This window comes from Platalea leucorodia (genome assembly GCF_965183815.1).
Source record: "Platalea leucorodia genome assembly, chromosome: 3".
NCBI lineage: Eukaryota > Metazoa > Chordata > Aves > Pelecaniformes > Threskiornithidae > Platalea > Platalea leucorodia.
Window position 1 is genome coordinate 39,664,419 of NC_138825.1, and position 27,494 is coordinate 39,691,912.

General features: G+C 38.3%; 1 protein-coding gene across 1 annotated transcript in view; it reads left to right on the top strand.

Annotated features, from left to right (window-relative positions):
• MEMO1 (mediator of cell motility 1) overlaps positions 1-27,077 on the top strand; it is a 28,216-nt gene extending 1,139 nt beyond the window's left edge. The window contains exons 2-9 of the mRNA XM_082305349.1: positions 11,279-11,360; positions 13,591-13,659; positions 15,666-15,778; positions 17,149-17,260; positions 18,221-18,363; positions 19,548-19,624; positions 25,208-25,312; positions 26,659-27,077. Of these exons, the coding sequence (XP_082161475.1) occupies positions 11,279-11,360; positions 13,591-13,659; positions 15,666-15,778; positions 17,149-17,260; positions 18,221-18,363; positions 19,548-19,624; positions 25,208-25,312; positions 26,659-26,790 (833 nt within the window). The 3' untranslated portion in view covers positions 26,791-27,077. The remainder of the gene's footprint in view (positions 1-11,278; positions 11,361-13,590; positions 13,660-15,665; positions 15,779-17,148; positions 17,261-18,220; positions 18,364-19,547; positions 19,625-25,207; positions 25,313-26,658) is intronic.
• The last annotated feature ends 417 nt before the right edge of the window (positions 27,078-27,494 follow it).

Consider the following 27,494-nt stretch of genomic DNA (forward strand, 5'->3'; position numbering starts at 1 on the left):
TGCACATTTGTATTTTCAGAGCTGTTAATAAGGAGATTTGTAAGGGATGATCTTTTACTGGCTTCAGGAGTAAAGATCGTTACAAAACTGCAGGTGAACAAGGTTAGATGAACAAGAGGCTGTCATAAAGAACAGTTCAGAGGGAGGGGAGGGATACCGTATTAAAAACAAACAAACAAACAAAAAAACAAAAACAAACAACAAACAAACAAACAAACAAAACCAGAGATGCACTCAGGGTCCTAAACTGACACTTAAGAAGAACGAGATGAGAAGTCATACACTTGTCTTGGCTGTATTAGGTGCAGTTTCTCCTCTCTTCCACAAATTCATGAACAAAGTATGAGAGTATGAGGCAAAAATTGAAAGGGAAGAAAAGAAATACAGGGAGGAGGGTGACACAAGAAGAGGCAGATTGTGAGACCAGTAGCTGGGCTTCAAATGGTGGGTAGGCAGTTTCAAGACAACAATAGAGTATGATTGTTTTCCTTCCGAGTTTAATATTCCAAACATAACTGTTGTGTCCATTACAAAACTGGTCTTAAATCTTCATCCAGCACCCATAACTTGCAATTACAGTTTTTTCCAATGGCCTAGAAAGGTAGGTAGTACTCTGTTTACAGAAAGCAAACAAAAGCATGTCAAAGGTATAGATTTAAAAATGTGCGAAGGCATCAGAACACCGAAGCTGTGTGGTAACACTTCCCAACTTGCTTGTGCTGTTTATATTTTCACTTATGAATAAGGCAGAATATTGACTTGTGATGGGGAATGGCTAGATGACCTTACACATAAATTTTGTAGTTTGTTTGATATTGGACTTCATACCAAGTTACTGTTGGATACTTGCAAAGAAGAATTTTATTTTTTTTTTCATAATTAATTTAAGAGGCATAGATGCTGTTTGGCTGTTTTCTTTTCTGTACAAATTCAGTGTGTAATTTTGTTAAGACTATGCTGTGGTAAGTCTGTGTGACTGGTTCGGCCAGTACTACTTGTCTGTAATAGGACATCCAAAAGCATGTTGCTCCTGTTGCTTTTGGGCAGCCCTCTGGGTATTGCTTATTGAAGAGGTGTGGGATGGTTGCCCAGACACTTAGACTGCATGAAAAAAAACCCAAACCCAATCATGTTGTAACAAGTTACGATGACTGTACTTCTGACAAGTTAAATTGTAACTGTTACAGTGTGTGTGGTGGGGATAAGTGGTTGATGTTGCACACGCTGGAGTTTTGCGAAGGTTTTTTTTTTTTTTTTTCCTTGTAGAGTTTTCCTTAAACAAGAAAAGAGCAATATTTATGTCTCTTCCTATAGAACTATCTTGTGCTGTTTACATAGGGTATGTGAGAGCAGGAACTCTCCCCATTCAGCAAGGCAGAGACTACCTGTTATTTGGTGCTTGGAAGCTAATTTTGGTGCTTGGAAGACCCATTTACGAGGGTCCATCAAAACTCAAGAGGAAACAAATGGGGACCAAGAGGCTATGTGTTCACTGTAGACTTAACTTTAAATCTTCCTGTATTTTAGGCCAAACTCACATGTCAGCTGCTATTTCAAACTTGTACCATAGGCTTGTTTCCTCAGTTGTACTACTTGAAGAAAGCCTGGATTTTACCACGTGGTTTCAACCTGCATAGCTTCAAGGATTGAGCTGAGGCAGGGATCAGAGTTTGAATTGTGGTAGTTCTTCAGTGCGTTCCCGCGATTCTCTGGGGATTGTGTTATCAAGTCCTCCTACCTACTCTCTTCGTGCTTACCGTCTCGGCACAGAAGCGATTTGCTGGGTTATATATAAACTGGTTAGCATTTAAGCTTCCCGTTGCCTGAAAACTGCTCTCTTTCTACAGAGGTGAGTTCGATTACACAGGGCAGTGCTCTGGAAACCCTCATCCTGCTCCATGGTTAAGATGACCCTGTCTGAAAGGGTAATGAGGAACATGATTTTTGAAGGATGTGTTCAAAATCATTATGTCTGAAAGCATTTTAAAGAGGCTGTGTGAGGATGAGGTTTTTAAGTGGCAGTTTATCCCAAGGTGCCTGGTACCTGAGGGTAAAACATCAACAAAACATGCAGGATGATGCATGGCGTCCTGGATCGGGGCGGGGGAGTTAAAAAAAAAAAAAAAAAAATGTATCTGCGAGATCTGGCTGTAGAAGTCAGCCCTGGGAAAGAAGGGCCGAAGCCAGCTGAGGGAGAAGAGGACAAAGGATGGATCCAGAATGCAAACCAGCTTTTGTGGCCAGAGGGTATCCTTGAACTGGATTAGCTGGCTCCTCTGTGCTCCAGGAGTGGAAGCAATATCGGAGGTGAAGCCACAACCAAGTAAGAGGGAGCTACTACTCTTCATGGAGGGTCAATGTAATGTACGTAAGAGAGTTTAGAAGAAATACAACTTCTTGTCTTTAGAGACTGCTCATTTCTGTGGGGCAGCAATTGCTTCAGCTGAAAGTAGACTCTCGCTCCCCTCTTTTCTCTGTGGGATATGCACTGCTTAGGTTCTGCCTTGGAAAATATAATCATGCACTACATTCTAGTGTGAATACACCACCTAATTGTATGATGCTAATTAACGTTTGAGAGCAGGTGAGACTGGCTGTGCAATTATGCACATCCAGGCATGTTCACATGTTAGAATGTCACATCTAACTAAGTAAACAACTTTGTTGTTATTGGAGGGGAAGTGTGGTCCTAGGCAGAAAGCTCACTGCTTCCTACTCACTTGATGAAGCTGAGAAGGGGGGCAGGGAGGGGAAGATGGGCTTCATGGTGGTGTTAGCATTTAATTTCCTATGTATTCTTCATCCATAATGTGCTGTTGTAAAGAAAAATTTAAAAAGCAAGTTCCTTAAGAAGTTTCTGCAGTTGAGTTCAGTATGAAAAATTTGACCAAATTATCCATCGTTATCGATTATCCATCATCCATTATCTCCTCTAAAATTCTTGGTGTGGGGAAGTTCACATTCGTTCCACATTAGTCTGTGTAGCATCTTAATGGACTTTAGATGTGGACCTGTGGAACATTTGTCTGGCAGCAAATTAACAATGAAGTCTGTCTGGTCAGTTGTTCCTCCTCCTACTTAGCAGCAGCACTGAATTTGGGAAGCTTTGCAGCTGAGCTTCCAAACTGAAACAATGCTATGACTGTTGCTGATAGTAGACCACTGGTCTAAATAACCTGTTTTTTTCACTTGCAGACCTTGATCTATATGTCTGCTTTTAAAAAAATTAAAAATGGTATGTGGCATGCCATTGCTTCTGTGCATGGTGGCCACTAAAAACACTTGCAAAAATGAGATAAAGGCATACCATGTAAATAAAAGTATCACCCTGTTGCACTGCTGTCATATAGATTGTTTTAAAAAAAGAAAAAGTGTCACTGTTGTGTGGTGAAAAATATTACGCTCTGATTTATTTTTGGAAGAAAGTGCCACTCCTGCTGGGTTAATTCAACCACCTAGCATTCAGACCTCTTGAGAAATTGATTTTGACCAGCAGGGGAAAGGGGAAGATTAAGGACAATTTGAAACAAAAATGGCATAATTTTCTGATTTTGAATGCAGGACAGATACATTCCTAGATACAAAAGGAGCAGCTGAAATATAACAGGAATGACACGCTATCCTGAGCATGGACTATTTGCAGGACAGGGTGTGGATGCTCACTCCTGATTTACTCCTCCACGTGAGTAGGTTCTGTAAGTGCTGGGGAGCTCTGTGAGGAATCAATCCATATGTTCCTGAAATGAAAAGAAACATTAGTGTATGTGCATCTTTTTTTCCCCGCATAGCATGCCATTACAAGTGAGATGTCACACATTAGGGCCCTTAACATGGTTTAGTCCCTGGCAGCTGGCCTGCCTTGCCTGGCTCCTGGAAGTGCTAATTGAATACTGTACCACTCTTTATTAAAAGGTTTGCTAAGTCTTCTTGCAGTCAGTGGCGTGCTGATACAGACAAAACACAAAGGGTTTTTAGTAAGCTATTCCAATTCATGTGAGTAAAACCGAATTCAGAGTGTGTGTGAATGACAATACATGACCTGAAATGTGCCCTGCCAAACAAGTTTGTCCCTGTATTAGGTATTGCTTATTTCTCTGTTTTCCTTGACCAAGCCATAGTGGTCAGAGGTGTGCTTTCTGGTAGCCTATGCCAAGTCATTTGAACTAGGAGAAACTTAATTTCCGTATGCTTATTGATGCAAATGTGAGTTGGCAGAGTAATTGCTGTGTTGACTTGAAAGGCCATTGCACTTATTGTCTTCAAAGCTATTTTTTTATGATGAGCCAAGTAAATGGTCTATCTCCACATAAATGTTTGAAGAGAGTTTAAACCTCATGATACTCTTGTGTTCAGAGTTGGTTTTCTGCTGCCCTGGCTTGTAAGTAAAAGAACCCCAAAGGTGGTAGGCACTGAAATCTTGTTGCTAGCATTTGTAAGGATTAAGCTTCTAACTTGTTTGGACAAAAAACGGCAGAACTTCTGAATAACTGGCTGTCATGTGGCCAGGGATGTTCAGACCTTGTCTTTCAGGCTGAGGTCTGCATGATGGCGTCTAGGTCAGTGGAGAGGATAATAATTTGAAGAACTTCCGCAGATCAGAAAATAAATGAAGAGGCAGATGTGTGCCATGAATGATCTGTTAAGAAACGATGTTTCTCTCAAAGCTGGCCACTATTTTAGCATGCTTGCAGTCTCTTCTACTCCTTTGTAATCCCCAATAAGACCTGCATTAATGCTTTTTTACTGCCATTGTACCAAATACTGATTTTTCTGATGCCAAAACCCACTAACTCTCTGTTAATAGCTCTTTGAGGTAGCTAGCTTTAATATGCAATAGCAGTGTGATTCTGAGATAGTACAGCTTTTCTCACTTGCACCTTCTGGGGCTTGGGGGCCCTGTAGAGTGACATAAAAGTGTCCGTTTTCATGAGTAACGATATAATCCCAGCACTTGTGTGCTTGTTGGCACGAGCTGGAACTTGTCATCAGCATCAGAGAAAGTGTGTGCATCGATTACAGCTGTTCCTGCTCTGCCGTGGTGTTGCTGAATATGTGTAATTTGTTCAGCAGGCCTGCTGCCCATGGTTTCTGAGGGCAAACACGGCTGCTGGGATGTCTTTCACTGACCCACAGAGTGGCTGCACCATACCTTAACTTAGAGCAGAAGCCTCTCTCTGTAGCGTGTTGGATCTGAGGCCCTGCAGTAGCTGAAGTGGATACAAGGAAATAGTGTGTGCAGTCTTGTGCGTTGTTAGACTGTGAATGCAGATGTGGGGTTGAGGAAGATGGTCGCTGCATCATAAGAGTCTTTTTTTGAAAGTGCTTAACGCTGATGTGCCAAGAACCCTGGCATGTTCGCCAAAATTGGAATAACTCATCATGGCTCATTCATAAACATAAGGTACAAGTAATGAATCACCATGTTGTTTGTAGGTGGTCAAATGGACAAATGGATCCGGGAAAAAATGTAAAAAGCATATGAGGATCACTGAAATGAGAGAAAATTTTGACCTGATCTCTGTTGTAGTGAAAGGAGCTTTCTGCAGCAGCAGGATAATTAATGTACTGATCATGAAATCTTAATGTTGTGACATTAGCTGGAGCATTGCAAATACAACTATTAACTTAAGTCCTTACCTTGCAATCTGTGAACAACTGATCAGAGTCTCTTGCAAATTTGTAAGTATTTGCTTTGCAATGTTAAATACTAAATGGAATGCTTCTCTCCTTTTGGTCTTCTATCATTTTTAGACATTTTATGGGGAAAGTGGATGTGTCATTGCTGGCTCTTTTATGAATTAATCATGGAACACAATATTAATATGGAGACTCTATTATTTAACATTGTATACTGCAAAAGTATACTGGAATAATTTAAAATACAATTTCCAGGCTAGTATTTCTAGCTGAATCACTTAAATACAGTCAGAATCAAGATACTCCAAGTAAAGAATGTAGATTCAACTTTTACTGTACAATTGGAATTGAAAAAAAACTTTAAATTTGGTGCAGTCCTGGTATTATTAAAATAGGCCTGCAAGTATCACCTAGTGAATACTTTCACAAATTCAGGTTACATTTAGGATGTATTGGAGCCAAAATCACTTCCTCGGAGCTATAGAACAGAAGGTCATTTGTTTGGATCTCTGGATGACCTAACTGGGAGGGTATTTTATAAAGCTAGGCAGGTTTATGTTGTTTGATATTCTTAATGAGTGGAGTTATAATTTGATTATTTATTGCCTAATAACTTTCAGTAAAAGAAATAAAAGAGCTAGTGGAATACTAGAAAACTGGGACATGCGAGTGGGAACTGCCACCAAAGCAGATTTCAACATTTCTGTTGTGGCTTCAGTTTTATTTTCCCCCATTCAAGCATTACTTGCTGTTTTATGTTTGTCTTACAGTGCGTATAATAGGAGTTTATGTAGCATCGGTGTAGTCTTTATTTGTGCCTTTAATTCCCTCTCCCCCCAGTCCTATAGTTTGCATAAGTAAATGTCTGCCTTGCTTATAGGCTGATTTCACTGTTTTATCAGTATTCAGTATTGGAAGAGTGTATACCCTAGCAGCAGAGAATGTGCTCATCAACATGAGCTGTTGGAAATTACCTTCTATTCCTGACACATCCTAGTCTTTGCACAGATAAAACTTGTTCTTCATTCAAGGATTTGGCTTTTGTTGCAGTGAGAAACAAAGATTTTTTTCAAGTGGGACCTGTGTTCTTTAGAACAATCATTATACTTTCTGTGATTTTAACTAAGAAGAGAAACTAGTTCGTCCTTTGTCACGTTTCAGATTGGAGTTTGCCTGACAATTGAATTAAATGTTTTGGATTCACCTTCAAAGTTGTGGAGACAGGAGTTCCCTTAGTTCCAGTTATTAAAGTAATTGTATGCCAGCCCCCAAGGTTTCACTGTTACTTGCCTTAATTTTTCTGACACGCTACGAGAATAAAGACTTACTTACTTCTTAGTACATACGCTGTAATATTTATTAGAAGTATTTTTGAGGTGTAGACTTTTTCATCTATGGGTAAAGGTAATGAAAAAATAAAAGGAGTAAGGCTCAGAAAAAAATGTTGGCTCGTATAGGGTAGGAGACATGCTTAGACAAGTAAAAGCTGTTAAGTAAAAGTGTAAAAGCTGGGGACTGCAGCATTACCGTTACTGTGCTCCAGCACTACTTGCATTGCTGCAAGTGCTGTGCACGTGCAGCCAAGGGAGATCTGACCAGTTTTCCCTGGTGCTGCTCAGAATTTTGGTTGAGGCTTATGCTCTTCCAGAGAAGCATTCACTGAGACTGAGGTTTTGGAGCAAGCACTGTGTCTTCCTTACCAATCCAAAAAAGTAGGTTTTGCACTAGTAATGGTGACTGCTGGGACAGGAGCACATTCCCATTATGTTGTGCTGACACTTGGCAATATAAGCACTTCAGCCTTATGTGACGAGGTGAGCTTGGCTCTGGAAAGAATGTGCTGGTTTGGCTTAACCCACAAAGCCTGGACCACGACAGCTGTAAATTGAGGTGACGAACCTAAGCGTGTGACTACCAGATGTCTTTGTGTTATTATTCATTGGGTGACACTGGCATGCGTTTAACGTGGAAGAATTCCTCCTTACTTACTGTAGTGTTTTGTGAGGGGATAATGTTAATTATAAAAATAATTTATCCTTTTAGGCAAGATGTTTGAATAAATTCTGCCTGTAGCTGTATCCATAAATGTGTCTGGTGGAGTCTTGGTCTGTGCTTGCAATTATTTTTAATTTGGCCTAACTTCTGCCAGTTTCCAAAACAAAACAGGATGTGAAACATGCACAGATAACTGTCAGCATTCTTTAGTTACATACCTATATTTATACCTTACTTCATAGGATTGAAATGTACATCTTAATGTTATGTGCTTTCGTGAAGCTCCTATTTTGCTGTCTAGTCTTCCTTTAATCAATAAAAAGTCTGATCTTACAGTATTAATGCTGAACAATGTATTGATTGTTGCATCCAGAAGTTGCATCTGTGAGGCTTTCTGTCCTTCTGTCTGGGTTAGCCTTAAAAACCCCGCTGCGCTCATCCTGCCAGCTTTCTCAAGCTGGGCGTCCCACCTGCGGCTCCAGGGGCAGGGACCTCTCCTGCTTCCCACCACTGCAGCAGGGAATCCATGGGTGACAGTGCTCTTCCTCGCCCATGCTTGTCAGCTGAGGAGATGGATATTTACTGCAGTTCTCTCAGTGACTATTTACAGACTTTTTTCCAGTTCAACTTAATTTACATATGAACAAAACTTACTTATAGAGCTCTTCATGAAGAAGCTACTCATCTCTTATAATACAATTCCATATGGCAGAGCATATCTACTGTGATAATGTGGGTTTATTTATATTTTGTATATCCAATTCAAATATTTTGACTTTAGCCTTAAGCACTGTCATGTTTGAGAAATTGGAAGAAAAACCCCTCTGAACACTTCAATAAAAAGTTGATGCCAATTTGGTAACAAAAAAATTACAGTTTTAGAATAGCCCCCTTAAATTATTTGTGAGCATAGGAAGCTGCAGGTGGGCTATACTCCTGTCAGTTCATGTGGGCGCTGTTTGATTTCTTTTTAATTTATTTATTTATTTTATTTTCTCTCTTTAGCTAAAAGGTCAGGGGGATATGTTGTACTCTTCATTCTCTCTTTCCGTTAGTCCTCTGGAGAGAGATTTGATTACGTTTTGTTAAAATAGTACGAGTAAGTATCAGTTGATGTGGAAACTTACATTAGGTCAGAGTTAATGATTTTAAAAGGCACCTTGCAGTTATATTAAAGGGAAAAACAAGCTGAAAGCATGTGTGTTACCTGGTCCTTAAGTAAACACTGACAGAAGTTTCATCCCTTGGGTCATATAGATCTGTTATTTTACTGACTCTAGAAAAAAAAAAAAAAGGTTTGTTACTTTGTCCGAGTGTGTGTCTGTAATAGCAGACTAAGCAAACCTGGGCATCTTACTCTGCTCCTATACTGTAAGATCAGAAGTTTTGGCCAGATTTGAACAAGCTTATGGAATTTTAAGAAATTACCAGAGATTCTGAATTTTGTCTTTAAACTGTTCTGCAAGTTACCTGATTTGTCTTAACCAAAGACAAATTGCCTTAACCACCTTCTTAATCAAAAACCCATGCTAAAGAAGGGACGGAGGAAGGCCAAGCACTGTGCCTTGTTGGGGAAGAGAGTCCCAAGGCTGTCTCGCTTTGCTTGAGAGGTTCTGGCCCTTCTGCTGTTGTGCTGCCTGTGGATTTTCTCCTTTGAGGAGAAGGGGTCAGGCGGAGCAGAGTCACATTTTGTTTAAATCTCTGGGTAGTAGGTGTTTGGGAAAAAAAAAATTTGTGTCCTCCTCAAAAGCTTCATTCAGAAAGTACTTTATCCTTCTACATACTTTGGGAGAATTGGGAAGTAAATATTTTTTTTTTTTTAAGTGATTTGTGCCTTCACTCTTCAGTGTATGAAAAAAGTGGTAAGACTGTAATAGAGTACTGTTTTGTTAGTCTCCTAGTAGCTTAGAAAGAGGATGGAAATAGAGATCTATTTATTTTTACTTAGCTTCCCCAACAGCCTCCATTTTCTACAATGTCATTATCCTTATCTCTATTGCATGTCTCTGCTGCTTGTAATTTCCTCAAGCAACAGAATCGGCAGAACAAAATTGGTGTATGTGGTTTTTTGTTTGTTTTGTTGTTGTTGTTGACAATTTCATCATTTCACAAAGTCACTGTATTACAGCAGTGCTGTAGACAGCAACTAAGGCATTCAAGGTGATTGTAGGCTTAGGGAAACAGCGTTGCACTAGTTCATCTTCATGTAAGAAGGTAGCGTTCTTTACAACCGCAGAAGTCATGCTTTTTTTCATGAAACACATGAATTTAGGTTTTGTATATATATATAAAAAAAAAAAAAGGTGGCTTTGACACCCCCCGGGTTTTCTAGAGTAAGATTTTTGGCTGTCACTGGTGAGTGATTGATTGGATTCTGCAAAAGTTGACATCTTTGCTCCAGTTCTCCGTAGTTTGTGTCAGCTCTTTGGAGAGCTGTCAGCTTGAGATCTGGGCTGTTTGGAACATAGCTGTGAAGTAGTTTCAGGTATTTAATTTGGTTTTGACTTTTCCTGGCAGTTGGTGGTTTTACACCTGCATGGGGAAGCTGGAAAAATCTACGAGGTGTGTGGTAGAAGAAAAGCAGCTTACTGCACCATACTTTACAGATAAACTCTGCTGACATACAGTTCTGTCAAAAGCATAGTGTCAACTGAAAAAAGTGCATCCATTTTTCTCTTTGTTAACGATTTGTTACTTGCAATAATAGCAGCTGAATGAATTTTACCTGAAAGTTTGTTTTGTGTTCTTTAGTATAACAAATGTTGCACTGCATCTGCCAGACTTGCTTCTTCAGGAATAGCTTTACAGGAAAAAGTTTTCTTTGTGATGGAAAATAACCAAGATGTATCCTTTTTTTTTTTTTTTAATGTTGTATACCTAGAAGGCATTTTTATCATGTCAGCTAATTGACTTGAGAATATTTGCCACTTGTTGAGGTACGGCATTTAGTTTAAAAAAAAAAAAAGTTAAATATTGGATTGAACAATTATCAAAATTAATGTTGCCAAGAAGTTTATGTACTTATACTATATGTTGATTGATCAGAAGTTGTTAAGGCATGAGTATAAGCATGGTGTCTTCTCACTTTTTAGCTTTTTCCTGTGTATTTACAGTTTTCCCAGGTTACGGTGTGCTTTGTGTTCTGCTCTTAGGCTTGCTTGATAATAATAAAGGACTAAATACCATAGCCATTGGCTATCATGTCAGTGTGTAAGGTCTTTATATTATATCATCTTCCCATATCAGGCTCTCTTGGTATAGGTCGTCTTAACTTTTTACTTCCGAATTCTGCAAATATGGTTACCAGAGGAATCAATCATCTGTTAGCCTCTCTTTTGAGATCAGCAGCCATCCTTTCTAATGATTAAATGGTGTATGCATCAGTCCACAGAGCAAGAAACAATAAGTGTGTGTTTGGATGCGCAATAAATGAACTTCCTGGACTAGGGGGTTCAAACTTTTCTACTGTAACCTTCAGTGTTACAGGCGTGTTGATGTACTTTTTTTTTTTTTTGGGGGGGGGGGGGATGATTTAAACACAGGCTTTGATGTTTAAGATGATTTTAAATCTATTGGACTTTATTTGTTAATTCTTGAGGTATTTTAGATTCTTTTATGATTTCAGTATTTCCTTGTCTCTTCATAGGACCCCAGCTGAATGCACAACTAGAAGGTTGGCTTTCTCAAGTACAGTCCACAAAGAGACCTGCTAGAGCCATTATTGCACCGTAAGTTTGAAATCTGTTTTTAGTATATAGAATACTTGACTAGTTAAATGCTTCTTTATTTTGAGTGATTTTGAAAACTGGTGAAAGCTAATTTTTAGCTGAAAGGAATGTCATGTGGTTTCTAAATAAGTATTTTGGATATGGCATGGAATGGAAGAAGTCTGTGCACATTTGAGTATATGATTAGTTTCCTTTTGCTGATGGACTGAAGACATAACATTCACTTGTGATCCAGTGAGACAGATAAGAGGTGTATTAGTGGAGTGGTAGTCTAAAGATGACATCTCTTTCAGCGCACTTCTAGTACAGAACAGCTACACGTATTAAAAAAAAAAAAAGCAACCAAAACCACAAAACAAATAAACAAAACACCAACATCGCCTCCAAATCAAAACTTAGCAAAGCTTAAAACAAAAGTAATGAAGCACTATTCAGCTATTCAAAATGGTTTACTTTTGTTATTTTAATTCGGTTCTGTCTGAGGTTTTTTGTCCACAGGAGAAATAGGGATCATCTAAACTATTTAGGTAGAATTCAGTTTACTGAAGGTAGTTGAGACATATAATAAGAAAAATATGTTGGTCGTTCCAACTTAGTGTGAGGTGGAAGGAAACACTTGAAAAAGCACCTTAAAAATGATGTTTTTCCTGTGCTGACATAGCATTGACATAATGTTTGAAGTATTCCATAATAGTATTGAATGTGCAGAAGAAATTGTCCCAAATCTGCCTTAGTGGCTCTCGCAGGAATGTCTGGAAAGAGGCCTTTCAGCTGTGGATTAGGTAACCTGGGTTCTTTTTCCAGAACCGCTGGAGGTCTTCCCATGGTCTCACCAAATTGTTTCATTAACTGTGCCTTTGTTTTTCCACCTGTAAAGTGGAATAAGGCTGATAATATTTTTGTGAAGGCCTGTAGCAGAGGCAACCTTTCAGAAGGCTCTGTTGACATTGTCATATAACATACCTTGCTGGTTCACTAAGTTTCAGTCTTCTGTTTATGCCCTTAGCATGTATGTTAGTACCTTTCTGAGCTCTTCAGAAGGAGTGAGGTAAGTGATGTTGAAGAAAAACCCCAGGGTAATTTTCAGGATAACTTGCTCCAGGTGTCGTTCTGCGGATGTGTATACATGCATGTCTGCATACGTACATATAAATAAATGTAAAATCCTCCAGTGCTGTCAATGGGGAGCTCGTATCTTCAAATATCCTGTATGTCCCAGGACTTGGAGTTCATGTCATTCTCAGTGTCATTGTGTAAAAAGACCATCTGGACAGCTGTTGTGTTGTTGCACATACTTGACTCAAAATAAATGCGAACTATTGACCTAGGGTCACAGGCGCTCCAGATGAGCTCCAGAGGCGACGTGGCCCAAGCACTGTGCAATGTGGGCATGGCCTTCTGCTGCGGACATGCTGCTGAGTGACCGTGAGCCGTTCGCCACTTGGCCTGGGACTCTGGGGAATGAACGTTCTCTGGAATTAATGCTTTTAGCACTGTAAATTGAATCTTCTCCTGTTTTTAACAGTCTTAAATGGAATGGGTCTTAAGATTTAAAACAAGTAGTCAGAATAATTACGAATGATCTTGGAGCACGCACAGGAACACAGGTCGAGAAAGGCTCCAGGCCAAAGTGATAGGAGATGATAAAGTGTATGTTGCGTTCTCTGCAGTAAAAGCTACTGTGCTGTGTTCCACTCCTTTCCTTGTGCCAATTCCTTCTGTTGCTGAGGTATTCTTCTTCAATGACAGAGCGTTTTTATTCTCTGTTTATCTGCAGTAACATGTAGCCTCCCTTTGCCAGACCCCTCTACTGTCATCTTAGTTCCTGGAGTGTGGTTAGAAGAGCGTTCTCCAGCAGCTTGCTATTCCCTTGTACCTACCCTGGCTGCACCCTTAGCATTATCATGAGCTTCTGATAATATGCAGTTGTGTAGTCTGCCTACAAGTATCTTTTACAAGTAATGAAAGGTGCTTTGATCTGGAGGCTTACTTACTAACTTTCAAGTAAGTTGTCACTTATAGTTCTTTAACAAATACATTCCTCGTACGTTCACTCCTGGAGCCGTGCTCTCCAGCTGTTTCAGAAGTTGTTCTTTGGATCACTCTTACTATTTCTAGCTCATTGGGGACAAATAATATTTAAGATGTTAACATTTAATAGCAATATCAACATATTTAAGATGTTAAACAATATTTAATATGTTAATGTTTTGTACACTTTGATTTGCAGCCACGCAGGATATACCTATTGTGGATCTTGTGCAGCCCATGCCTACAAACAAGTGGATCCTAATATTACGTAAGTATAAAAGTTTTTCTTTACAGAGTGTAAGACAATGCCATTGCAATTTTCTGAGAAGTTGAATGTTCTTTTTACATTCTTACACCTCAAAGTACTCCGATTTTTATTTTGTACGCTTTTTAGTCTTTTATGCATCTCTTCTGTTTTAACATCATAAATGTTCAAATTGTTTGGATGTTACAAAAGAAAAATTAATGTAGTATTGTTGAAAATGAAAATGTAAAGCAGTGTTTTCAAAAATTATGGGGAATTATTGGTAGCTAACTTTTTAGAAGGGAGGGGTTAAAGGTGTTCTTTTTGCAGGCAATAACATTTAATTTACTTTATTGCTTGATGTTCCACTGCTTTTATAAAAGCTGAAGCTGTTTTGTTTTGGTTTTTTAACTGGTCTTAGGGTGTTTTTGTCTCTCTCTTGTTTTGTTTTTATTGGGAGGTTTTGTGTGTTTTTTAAGTATGTTAAAATATTTGATCATGATTCTGCATTGGTTTTTCAGTGCAGGATTATGGGCTGAATGCTACCAGGATTCTCTTCTGCTGTGGAGAAAGTGACCAGTGTGTGTATATAATATTTGAAGTCAGTGAAAGTTACTTGCTGTAATAATTTTAAATGGACTTGTGTTTCTAACAGCACAACAGTTTAAAAAAAAAAAAAAAAAAAAAAAAAAAGAAAAAGAGAAAAAATTAAAAAAAAACCAAACAACACGCTACTGTAGTCTGTGCCTGCCTCTGAAAATATGAATCCAGTTATTCTAGGTTAAAGGAATATAATTCTTATGTGTTCTGCTGACTGCAATGTTTTTTTAAATGACAAAAATTTAAAACATCTCCAGTATTTACTCAAAGTATGTATTTTGCAATTTTAATGTAAAAGCTGGCTATGTCTATCAGTTGCTTATGAGATAACATGTTATAATGCTCTCCAAAGGCAATGGTTTTGATTCTTTCTAAACTGTTGTAAACAAAGTGAAAGTAACTTACAGTGTGACAGATAACTAGTTTTTCTAAGATTTCTAGAACAAGTTGCAGTCCCCAGGTTCAGTGACATGGAGTTGATTGAACTTTCTGGATCATTTGCTGTTTTACCACATGGGATGTTTAGAATTGGCCAGTCATTCATCTTTCAGCTGAAGTATTGCACGTGTGGTTATTTTGTTTTTATGAGCTCTGTAAAAAGTCTTAGTATAGCTTGCTATAGCACTCCACATGTAAGGGCAAAAAGAAAAAATCGTACATGTCTCTCACCCCTTTAGTTCAGTGGCAGCAGCAAGATGATATGATCCTGAATTTGAAACGCTGAATTTCCTGTGTGTGTTTTTTTTCTTCTTTTCTTTAAGTCGTGTGGCAGGAGACCCTTAACATCTAATCAAGAGCCAGGAACGGAGGACTTGATGAAATAACATCATGATGATGTGTGAAAGCTTGCAGTATCAGCTAAAGCTATGAATGTGCAGGTCCAAGTCCCTGTTGTTGATGCGACAGCTGGGTAAAACCAGCATTTGAGAATGACTTAAATTTAAATTTGGTGAAATCTGAAGTAAGGCTAATGAAGTAAATACATGAAAAGCTCTGAATAGATGATAAATCCATAATTCCCATTTGAGGGTGCATATCTGTAGTTGTTGAAGGTGGTGTGTAACTGAAGGTTGTGTTGGTCCAAGGAGAGAATCCAAAAATCTGTTCTAAGGGGCTATAACACATCATTCAGCCTCCAAATGAGTCCAGTCAGACAGATTTCTAGCTGATGAGTGCCCTCTGATGTGTAACGTGCTTAAGAGGTTGAAGGCTACAAGCATTACTGAACTGATCTTCTGATCATTTCTGAGATACCGAGCAAGGCTAGGCCATGGATTTGATCTCTGGTCTTACACACAGCAGAGTAAAACTCTTTTGGTAACCACCAGAAAGTATCACTTTGTACGTTTTTATTGAACTTGTTACTCTAAACCAAGTCTCTGTACAATTGCAGTTGTCTAAATTGTGGGCTTTTGTGTTAATTGTTGTAGCCGAAAAATTTTCATTCTTGGGCCTTCCCATCACGTGCCCCTTTCCCGATGTGCACTTTCCAGTGTGGACATTTATAGAACACCTCTGTATGATCTCCGAATTGACCAAAAGAGTAAGTGCATGATAAAGCTTACATCTTGAAGATTGCTGAGGCTTGAGTATCAACTCAAGCAGTGCTGAGGGCTCTCTTGTTGGGCTCTTCATTGCTTTTAAGTGGCATACAAGTATGAATCTGTTTTTACTGCGATGAAAGCTAGCTTCTGAAAGATCCTGGTGGTTGCAGGCATTGCTATATTATAACCTTAACATCTCTCTTGCTCCTGCAAGTAAAGAATTCTCAGTCTTACCTTATCTTTCCCATTATGAGTCTGTGCCTCTTGACAAGTGATCTTTAAAAGGGATCTCAAAATTAAAGTGTTACATTTGAATAATAGCCCACTACACACCTGCTCCATTATTCTGTGAAGTATTCTGTCTGAAAAAAAAAATAGCGCTTTAGTTGGTTTGAGTTTATTTCTAATAGAGGAATTATAGAGGAACAAAAAGCTGCTTTTATTTGGATGCATTCTTTCATATGATGTTTGTTTTGCTTTTTTAACTGGCAGAGTACCTACAGAACTTAAAAACTGTTATTCCATGAAATACCAGTCTTTCAGACTAAGCTGAAAGGTGTGATGAAGATAAATTTGATATTTTGACTTTCATGTGTTTTGAGGTATACCTAAATAATACAATACCTTTTTCAGAAGGGCTAATCAGTGCAGATATATTGCTACTTTGTCATGACTGTGGTTAAGCAAGCTAGTTCAGTCTTTCTACATAGTGCCTGCAAAAATTTCCTTAGGTAACAAATGTTTCGGTTTCTGTAGAACTCCTTTATGGAGTGGAGAAGGAGGCACAGCCCTACATCAAGTTCTTCATCCAGTGAAGAGTTTTCAAAATGTAGAGATGACTCTGCATACCACTAAGCGCACTTGGGAGTAGAAAAGATAACTTACAAATGTGGATTACTTAATCAGTTTTCACTGTCTCTAGATTTCATGATTCAGTTAATAATAAATTGTATTAAATAGTAATACATCCAGCAATGGCTCAGCTGATCAGCAATTTTTATTCTTTTTTAAAACATATGATGGTGTAATTTGTGAAAATAAGAATTCAATGATGGAGCAAATGCATGCATATTTTCAAATGTGTTTTATTTGTGTTACTTAAATTTTCTATCATCTTTCTCAATATACTAACAAGGTCACTGATTTAACACACTTATTTTGTAAACTGAATCGATTATGTTTGTATCTTAATGACTTGAACATAATTTTAATCCTGAATTTATTTAAAAAACAAATGGTTTATGATGACAGCCCTTGGAGGGAAGTGATTTGTTATAGTGGGCTTGTTCCGATACAGATGCACTGTAGCTTGCTTTACAGTGTTAAAAAAAAAAAAAAGTAGTAAAAATTAATCTTTAATTCATTTCAGTTTATGGAGAATTGTGGAAGACTGGAATGTTTGAGCGTATGTCCCTACAGACAGATGAAGATGAACACAGTATTGAAATGCATTTGCCTTATACAGCTAAAGCCATGGAAAGGTACTAGGGCTAATTAATTCTACAAGAATAAGCATTATGTGCATTAAATGTTTGAACTACGTGTGAAGTGCAGTAGGAAGTAATAATACCCTTTATGGTATATAATACCCTATGTGGTGTATAATACCCACATTCCCCCACCCCCCAGTAAATTTTTTGGGGAGGAGAGGGTCAGAGACTAGAATTAGTTGCTGTAATAGAAACTGTGGGTGGAGCAAACACCTGAATGATGAAATTGGAACACCCCTTATAAACAAGTTTATATGTTTATATTGACTTAATAAATTAGACATGCTTTCATGAATCTTTCTCAATAGCTGATTTTCCCCCCCCCCACCCCCATTTTTGCAAGGCATCTCTGAAAGAAGTTCAAATACTAATAGGTGTTTTCTGTGGGATTTTAAATTTGTTTGGAGCCTTAATATTAATTCTGAAATCAGGGTTCTGTTTACACCTGCTATTTCAGATGAGTACTTTGAATAATTTTTCTTTAAAGGTGATAATTTTTATCAATTTGTGGTGGGGTTTTTCCCCCTCCGTCTTTTTTTTTTTTTTTTTTCCCCCAACTTTTCTTCCATAGTATTTGTAATTTTCCCTGGAGTATCAGTATATATCTGGGTGCTATCTTGAGCATTTTCATATACGTTGGAAAATTACCTAACACTTGCGCAGCATCTATACAGGGAGAATTTCATTGTTACTTCATTGCTGGTTTTATTGAGTCTTTTCTTTTTGTTTGCCTGGTGTTTTCACTTTGCAGCAAAGATAAATACTTTTTAGGGGGGGATTTGTTTTCTGAAATTGAAGTAGGTTCAGGTTCATACTTCCTTGACCATACCAAATTAACTGTAGTTTCAGTTCAGTAGTGCCCTTTTAAAACATTCTGCAATTTCGGTTAGCAAGCCCTGAAAAAACTTCAAATGTTACTTGAATTACAACCTCTTTTCTTTTGCTTATAAGCCATAAGGATGAGTTTACTATTATTCCTGTGTTGGTCGGAGCACTGAGTGAGTCAAAAGAGCAGGAATTTGGAAAACTCTTCAGTAAATACCTAGCTGATCCTAGTAACCTCTTTGTGGTTTCTTCTGACTTTTGCCATTGGGGTAAGTTTCACATCTCTTCATTATAACAGTATGATTAATATTTTGTAGTGATTTTCAAATAATGCATTTTATGAAACATAGAACATTTTTAACTTCTGGTTAAATGTATCATTGAAACTTAAATGCCTTTGTAAAGCTAAAAAAAGGATTTTTCTTTTTTTAATCTGGAACAATAGATGAAAAATATTAATGTGGTAATGTGTTTTCAGTGTAGTGGAGGAAATAAATGGTGAAGGTGTATGGGTTTATATGCATCTCTCTGCTGTTGCAATGAAATAAGTGGCTGAAGTTTCTTGCTCTTTTTACTCTTCTTATAAGCACCTCAAAGCAACTTGCAAAACTAATTAGCTAAAAATTCACTGGACATGGCAACGTCCCTCTGACAGAAATAAGTTTTGTACGTTTTACTGCTGGGTAAGATAGCAGATGGAGTATTTATGCCAATTCACCAGAGCTATCCCAGTTCATCTTGGTGGCAGAGCTATAAAGACTCCAGAAGCCTTGACTTCTGTCCTGCTTTAGCACTTTATTTTTCTTTTAAGTGTGATAATAGCTGGAAAAGGGACTGCTTCAGACAGATATGTTTTATGTTACACAACAGACCTTCTTCCCTTTTTCCATTGTCATCTTTGGTCAACTTTTACGTAATTAAGTGCACATTTTACTCATCTTTGAATTGTGGAATAGGTGGAGGTATATAAGAATGACCTGGGTTCTGTTGTGGCTAATGAACCATCTAGAACTGTTCATTGAATGATCATGAACTTTTTCTTTTAACCTTCATTTACTGTGGGTATTGTTGTGCAAGGAGAAGTAGCCTGACTCCAGGGTTGACTTTGTCAAGAGGGATAGTGAAATGAAATGTTGCTTTACTTTTTAATTTATAGAATTGGATTCCAAGGCAATAACAGGCAATTAATAAGTGATACTGCAGTGTCAGTTCTACGTAGTAGGTTTTTCTTTAGGAATATAGCTGCCCATCATGTATTTTTTACTTTACTTCTGGGCTGCTACTTTGATTGCCCTAGAATTTCCTCAGTGGAGTTAAAAAGTATTAAAAAAAAAAAAAAAAAAAAAAATTACTACTTTACAAATACTATAATTTCAATTATTTAGTAAGTACTAGGGAGTGTTTTAGCTACGATTTTTCCCTTTTTTATTTTATACATGATTTTTGTTTCAAGGTCAGAGGTTCCGTTACAGTTACTATGATGAATCCCAAGGAGAAATTTATAGATCCATTGAGCACCTAGATAAAATGGTAAGTTTTCAGATTTGGTGGAACTAACTAACAAATTTCTCCTGTACATTACATTTCTTTGAACACTTTAGGAATTTCTCTAACAAAATATTATAGATTAGCTGTTTTATTGAATGTATACTTTTCCTTTGTTTACAACAATAAAACTTAGCTGTTGTTTTTAGCTAGTATCCTCCATTTTACTGACTGCACACATTATATTGCGGGTATAATCTAGTAAGCATAATTTATGAGAATAAATGCATGTTCACCTACCTAAAATGCCCTAGTGTAATGTAATTCCTGTCCACATACCCTCTTACATTTTGGAGAAGCAATAAGAATTATGAATCGAGTATTGTGGTAATTCAGGCTTGATAGCTATGATACCTGCGTATCAAAAGATCATTGTGATTATGCTAATGGTTTCAGCCACATCCATTTTGAGGAGGAAAGGCTGTAGGGGATTGGGCTGGTCAGGAAAACGAAAGTCACCGTTTCCTTGGGAGTAGTCTTCCCCCTGCCCCTTACTCTGTAGTAGGTGGTGGGGAGAAGCAGTAGACCATACTTCATTCTGGGTTTGGCGAACGGCTGAAAGGAATGCTAAATACATAAAGATCATGATGCCAATTATGTTGCATTTTTTTTGCAGACACAGGAGCCAAGGATTTCTTTTTAAGCGAAAAAATTGTGTTAACATTCAAGACTATACTTAAGGCACAGAATAGAAGTATTTCTTCCGGAAATACATAACCTTAAAATTTGTTTTAAAACTGTTTGGGTCATTTATATAACTTCTGTAAAATCTGTTAGAAGAGAGAACTGTTGATACTCAGGGCATGTTAATTTTTTTCCTTGTCTTGAAGGAATAAATCCTATCTGCTGGAGACATCTCTGGAGTTTTTTTGCTTTATGTATCCATATTAACCTCTTTGTTTTTCCACTATTCATCGCTGGAATGGAAATAGTAAATAATTTGCCTTCATTCTGTTTATCCCATTTTCAATAATTCTTGTTGTCAGTTGCGAGGTTTCTCTATAAAGACAAGTGTTTTTCTACAGAGTCCCAGAATTTGCGGCTCTGAGTGTTTTTGCAGGAGCGCAGATTAAGGTGCATTGGCAAACATTAGTTTTCCCCTTGTTAATTTCTGCAGTGAAAGCCTGTAGAAAGGCTGGACTTTGGCATTTAATTACGTTTAGTGAATACATTGCTGCACCAGCTCTTTCTTTTGGTAGTTATTCAGCCAAAAGGAAATGACATTTTTTTGTAACATTAATGGTGATGTCTACTGTGTAATAACTATGAAAATACTTTTTCAATCTTAAGTTTAACTGGAAAGCTGAACATGCTGCACAGCAGTATATTGTGGTTATTTTTTGTCTGTTTGTATCATGCCATATGTGAACACTTGACTCTGTATTCAAACTCTGTACAGAGTAGGTTTTGCTTTCAGTGAATTTCAGAAATTTCTTTTTAGCGGTGTTGTGGGTACACTTGGGACGGTATCCACAATGCCACAAAGATCTCCCTGTTATGTTTCTCCAGCTTTTGGAAGGAGTTTATTCAATTTTATATGCCCCACTCAGCTACTTCTTGTTTCCTTAGATAAGTATTGAATTTTTTAATGTCATTTGGCATGCTAAAGAAACTTGTATTGTTGTAACCACTAGGCTTCTCCACACAGAAAATAGCATTAAGATAGAGACAAAACTGTACTAAAACCATCAGAGGTTTTAACCTCTGCTATTACTGGCCCAATAATTTTATTGGACCTAACTAGCAAAGCAGTCGGCCGAGCACTTTGTAAGCAGGAAGATATTCTGGGTTAAGATGAAATTACTTTTCCTTAGAAATGCCCTTGTTGGAGGACAATGGTCTCTTCCTTATTTAGGCTGGACCTTAAGTACAGATGCATGATGCTTTTCCTGGCTAGTGCATAAACTGTGCTAAACACTTTGGGCATTGAAGATTTACTAACCTCGTAACCGCTGTGAGAAATTTTATATGCTGTGATTTTAAGTGAGAGCCCTTAGACTCCAGCATAAAAAAGGCAGAGAGTAGTAAATACTGCTGGGCGGGCATCGGTTTCTCCTTGGTAGCTCTTGATGTGACCGCTCTGTTACCCTGGGGGTACCGTGGTGCACCTTGTGAAGTGACGGTGAAAGGAGTCAACAGCCCCATGGTTAATAGGGGCACCGTAGGGAAAAATCCTCAAATAAAGAGTTATAATTGAGCAGCTGATGTGCAATGATTTGTTTGTATATCATAACCTGATACCTACCATCTTTTTAAATAAAAGTGAGGGAGTATTCTGTAAGAAGTCATTGAAGAGTAATTATTTTTTGATCATGGCTAGCCGGCAAATGCAGACTGCTCGCTTCAATCTTCCCTGCCAGATTGCTCATTTTATATCTATTTATTTGTGAAACCTTATGCCTCACTTGAGTCAACAGGAGGATTCTGTTACCCTGAATGCTGAAAGGGGAGGCTAACGCAGGCACGGAGGAGAGCTGTGCAGGAGCAGCCAGCGGTTGTTGTGGAGGAGCCGTGCACAGCATGGCTGCCTTCTCAGGTGGCTCTAATGAACTGTTGAAGTCTGGTGGCTTCTGCGGTGCCACTGTGGCGTGCCAGCACCTTCCCCAGGGCTGCAGCCTGGGAAGGCTTCTTAGCTTGGGTGTAATGCAAGACCGTGACTCTCTGCCTGGGTGCCCAGCTCCCCGTTCTCTGCTGTGCCCAGCCGGTAGCTTTCCTGTTGGTTGTTTATCTTCTAGTCTGAGTGGCTCTCGCACGCAAAGATAGTTGGGCTGGCTAGTGCTAAGACCAAGTTTGTTTCTACTTCCATAAGTGTGCTACTAATTTATATTTTTTAAGTGTGAAGAAGCAGCTGAAGTAACTGATTGCAAACTTAAACTTGACCAGCCAAAGGATTATTGGAGTATAGTATAAAATAAGCCTGTGAGTTGTGGGGTTTTTGTTGTTGTTGTTTTGTTGGGGTTTTTTGGGGGTTTTTTGTTTTGTTTTGTTTTTTGTGTAGGCTTGTAGATACCTGATTCTATAGGGGATGATATTTAAGAATGTAACTGCTTTTAATCATATTGAGTGCACTGTGCTAGGATATTGTAGATGCCATTTACAGTGTCTGGTTAACTGGGATATGCAATTTCAATGTGATGCCATAATAACCACTTGATAAACTGCAGAACTGTGTGGCGGTTTGCATTTTTATCATGTGGGTTTTGTTCTGTATTTTAACTCTGTTCTAAACCATGCCTGGCTGAGTTACTTTGAATACGGAAAGTGGTTACCTTCATACTTCTGCTTTTTAGAAAAATAAACCACAACCTGACAAAAATGTTTCCTTTGTTCCTCAACACCATTTTAGACTGAGAAACAAGCTTGGTAGTCTTTGCTCCTCTGCCACAACAATTTTTAAATCCGAAAGACTGAAAAGTTCAGGACAGCTGAATACTTACAGGATATGTGTTAATACTAGTTTCCTATGGGTTTTCTCCAGTCTGTGATGTATGGAGCTCTGTTAGCATTTGCTGGGATGAACTGCATAGCTCTAAATGTTTTGCAGTGCTGAACTGTGCATTGAAATAAGCTTACTAGGCATTCTGAGAAATCCACGTCCGTTCATTTGGGACAAATGCTCAAATGCCTCTGCCCAGTATGTTCCAGTGACTGACAGCTGTAAAACGAGTCTCTCAATTGAGCAGCCATTTTCATTTTTTAAAAAGTCATGAAAGGGTTTGCAAATGGATAAAATACATTCTTATGAGCTGTTCAGAATCTGAATAAGTGCCTTATCCATGTTTAGTTTCACTTGAGTATATAGTTGTTTGATTCTGCTTTCTTTAGCTGTGTATTGACACGTACAATTTACAAGTAAATGGATGATTCTTAAACTTTAGAAATGCAATGATATCTGTGTAATCACTGCTAGTTAGAGAACAGCTACCTTTATTTTTTTGGCACTCATTTAGGTTCTGTAGATCTGGGGTGAGTAACAGCTGTAATTACCGGCCAGGGGTCCAAACACCCTCTCCATGGCCCTGGAAGAACTGAGCTCTTGCCAGCAATTGGTCAGCATAGTTTGGTTTTATTTTTCTGGGAAATTTATCTCATTATGAATTTATCTTATGTCTGTTTTAATTAATTAAAAGTACACAAAGGTGGTGGTTATGGTTGCTTCTAATCTTCCCTGACTGTCCTGGGGATCTCCAGCTCCTGGGTTGTAAGCTGTGATCCAGTCTGAGTCATTAGCATATCTGCCGGATCAGCCAACGCCCTTGCCGAGTATTCAAGAGGTTTCACTCTTGAGGTGGAGGCTTCAGACAGACTGACTGCTTCCTGCATCCCGATTTCTCCTTTTGTCACCCACGCTTTCCCAAAAGCAGGGGAAGGGGTTGGGGCAATTGCAGAAACCTTAGGAGAAATCCTCTCCCTTTCTGATACCAACCTCCCGTTCTTCCCATGCAAGGTGTATGGTTTTTTCCAGTCTCTAAGGAAAACCTTCCTGTTTCATCAGCTACATGTGAGAAGCACAGTTATGTGTCTTACTGAATTAGTGAGTGTCTGGAGCTCATTTACCTGGTGAAGGGAATTGGTCATTTTCAGAGGAAGGAAAAACACAAGAGGACGGAGTCCAATACAGGGAAAATAGCAAAGCCATGATAAAACCCAGAGAATGATTGATTTAGACTTGCTTTAAACTACTTTCATTGTATTTGATCTGCTCTGTGGGATGGGATGAGTAGGCTGTATCTGGAGTTGTAGGATTCTTTTTGCTTTTAAGAATGCAAATGTTTGTATATGTGGAAGGTTTTGTTTTCCATACATGGTCTGGTTTTCGTAGTATGACTCCATGGGATCATGGGTCTCACTGTGGATGGAGGAAAGGATGTATATATGTGACTGCCTCATGTAAAGTGGAAGCATCATCTTCTGGCTCTTACCTTTCTGTCGTGCACCAACTTTCTAGTGCTTTAGAGTTACTCTGGATCTGCTTTTTATGCTCTGAGCAGATGGTCAGCCTGTGCCCAGATCAACTGCCTTGCATGCCTGATCTGTCTAGGATATGTTACACTTGCTACGTGCTTGAACTGCATGTGTGTATAGTGATGATTTGTCTAGGGTTTTTGGACATCCAGAAGTTCCAGGCAAGTGCTCAGCCCTGAGCTCTGTTACCAGGGAGAAGAGATGGAGGCAAAACTTCTTCCTGCTTTGTCCTTTTAGTAAATTTGTCCGGTTATTGCTGTACAAAATCCTATGGAAGTAGGGCATCCTGGGAGGTGGGGATCAGCTCGTCTGCGGGAGGAGCTTTTTTAACATGAGCTTCACTGGTATCTGCAAAGATAGCTTCACAGATCTGTGGATCATTGACAGCTTTGGAAGAGCTCCTGTGCTTTTAGTTTGGCAAGGGATGGCAACAAGGTGACTACAAGCTAGAGCTCACATGCTGAGATTCCCTTGAACCCTTGGTACGAAGTAGAGGGGTTTTTCCTCCTGAAGTATTCTGTGTTGTCGTAAATAGGTGATGTATAAACACCTGCTTATGAATGTGTGAAGTAATCGTTGCTATTGGTTTTTTTTTTTTTTCAGGGTATGAGCATTATAGAGCAGCTAGATCCTGTATCTTTTAGCAATTACTTGAAGAAATACCATAATACAATATGTGGAAGACATCCTATTGGCGTATTATTAAACGTAAGTAACTTTTGATTTGTTGAAAAATGTAGCTTTTAGAAAAATGCTTAACATTTGTTTTAAATACAATATTGCTGGAGTATTCCTTAATTCTAAAATGGCAAGTCTTGAATTAATTTATCTTTCCAAGTGTTCTCAACTTGGTCTCCAATTTCCATGTCTTGCATATAGACAAATGTAAGCTCTTACAAGGGCTGAGAGTTTTCAGTTCACTAAGGGAGATGAGGTACCATGTTCCTTTTGAATTTCAATGAAATACAATAATTCGCTTTCTCTTGGCCCTAAATAAACAAACAAATAAATCCACCTCCCTGAAGTAGTACATACTTACTCTTTTGAATTAGTACTTACAAACATGTATATATTTTTTCTGTATTGCTATTAGCTAGCTATTGTGAGTACCTTGTGATGTCTGGCAGCGTTTTTCAATTTTGCAAATATGATGAGAGATTGCCTCTGTAAGTATTAGTGCAGTGCACCGTTAACTCATAAATTAACGGCAATTAGAATTCAGATTAACTGGGACTTTCTAGTTACTGTGTTCTGCTTTGGTGATGCAGTGCAGGTGTAAACCTGGCTTAACTCTAGTTGTCTAAATTGGGTCACAGCTGCTTTACTTTACAGCACTGCTGGAGTGCTGCAGATTTGTCATATTGCTTGAGTGAATCTCACTGTATTTTTGCTGTAATTCAAATTAAACCAGGAAGCATGTTAATCTTTTTAAAAGGAAAAACTTAGTTCACTGGAAATGTAGTCTGTATGGAGAACATACAGAGGAACCTTTTAAAGCGGAGTCTATAAAAGTTTGTATAAGCAATATCAATATTGGGGATGCACGTAGCAAAATTCAGTACTATGACAACTCTGCAAACATATCCAACTCTTAACCTCAGATAATGATTAGTTTTGCAGTGAATATAAGCTAAATTCTGTTCATTCACTTTTGCCAATTGTCGCACTTTAATAAATCATCTTGGTACATTCTTTTTCCTTAATGGAAAAATACAATCTAAAAAGTGTTAATAGTGTTCGGGTTTTTTTCCTGTTACCTCTGTCTTTCTATATAAATTCCTTATGGAACTAAAAGCATTGTTTCTAAGGGATCTATTTTGAAAGGTTGTTTAGTATTGCTCTACAGAACTGCATGGATGTATGTAGTGCAGCGTGGGGAGCGTCAGTGAATGGAGCGGCACAGAAATGGGTTAGGTCCACAAATTACTCAGAAGTGCTTATATTATTATGAGGGATGGTGCAAGGAGCCCCGAGTGAGGGGAGAGGACCGAGATCTAGAAAATGTCATAATTTGACCGATGCCTTTTTTTAAACAGCTTTTTGTTTCTCTTCAGGCTATCAACGAGCTCCAGAAGAATGGAATGAATATGAGCTTTTCATTTTTGAATTATGCTCAGTCAAGCCAGTGTCGAAACTGGCAAGACAGCTCAGTGAGTTATGCAGCTGGAGCGCTTATGGTCCACTGAACCACTGAATGCTCAGGGATGGCGCCTGCACACACTCTGTATACGGGGTCCCAGCCTAGCCCTTACAAAGATACAGTCCCTGGTCTTTGGGTATACTGAAACCTCAAACTAATAGAACTCTCTTCTTTTCTAGTAGGTGTAGTCCTTCCTTAGTTTCAACTCATTTAAAAATGCTTTCTTGTTTAGGACAATGGAAGGAAGAGTGGTATCGAAACATTTTGTGATTGTTTTTGGAAAAGATAATGGCTATGAAGGCATGGTGGCAGACAGTCCTTACAAATACAACATGTAAAGCATTTACCATATCCTAAATTTGCACTCTTTGCAGACCTGTGCACATGTACTCAGCTTTCAGAATAGTTTTGCAAGTTGTAAACGGAAAAAGGAGTGGAAGCTTTTTAATAAAAGAAAAAAAAAAAAGGAAAACAACGCATTTATAAATGATCCTGTATTAGAATATAATAAAACTCCAGTATAGTCAGTTACTACCCGTGATGTACAACAGATATCTTCTATTTTAGTTGCTAATAAAGGGCTACACAAACCAAAATAGTCTGATTTAAACTTATTGCTTTGTGTTCTGTATGTGGCTGCTTGTCATTAACATCCTTTATGCTCAATTCTTACGCTTGATAATTCAGCCGTTCTGTAAAATACTTTAGAATGTATTTTATATTCAGCATTTGTTACGACTACTTCATTTA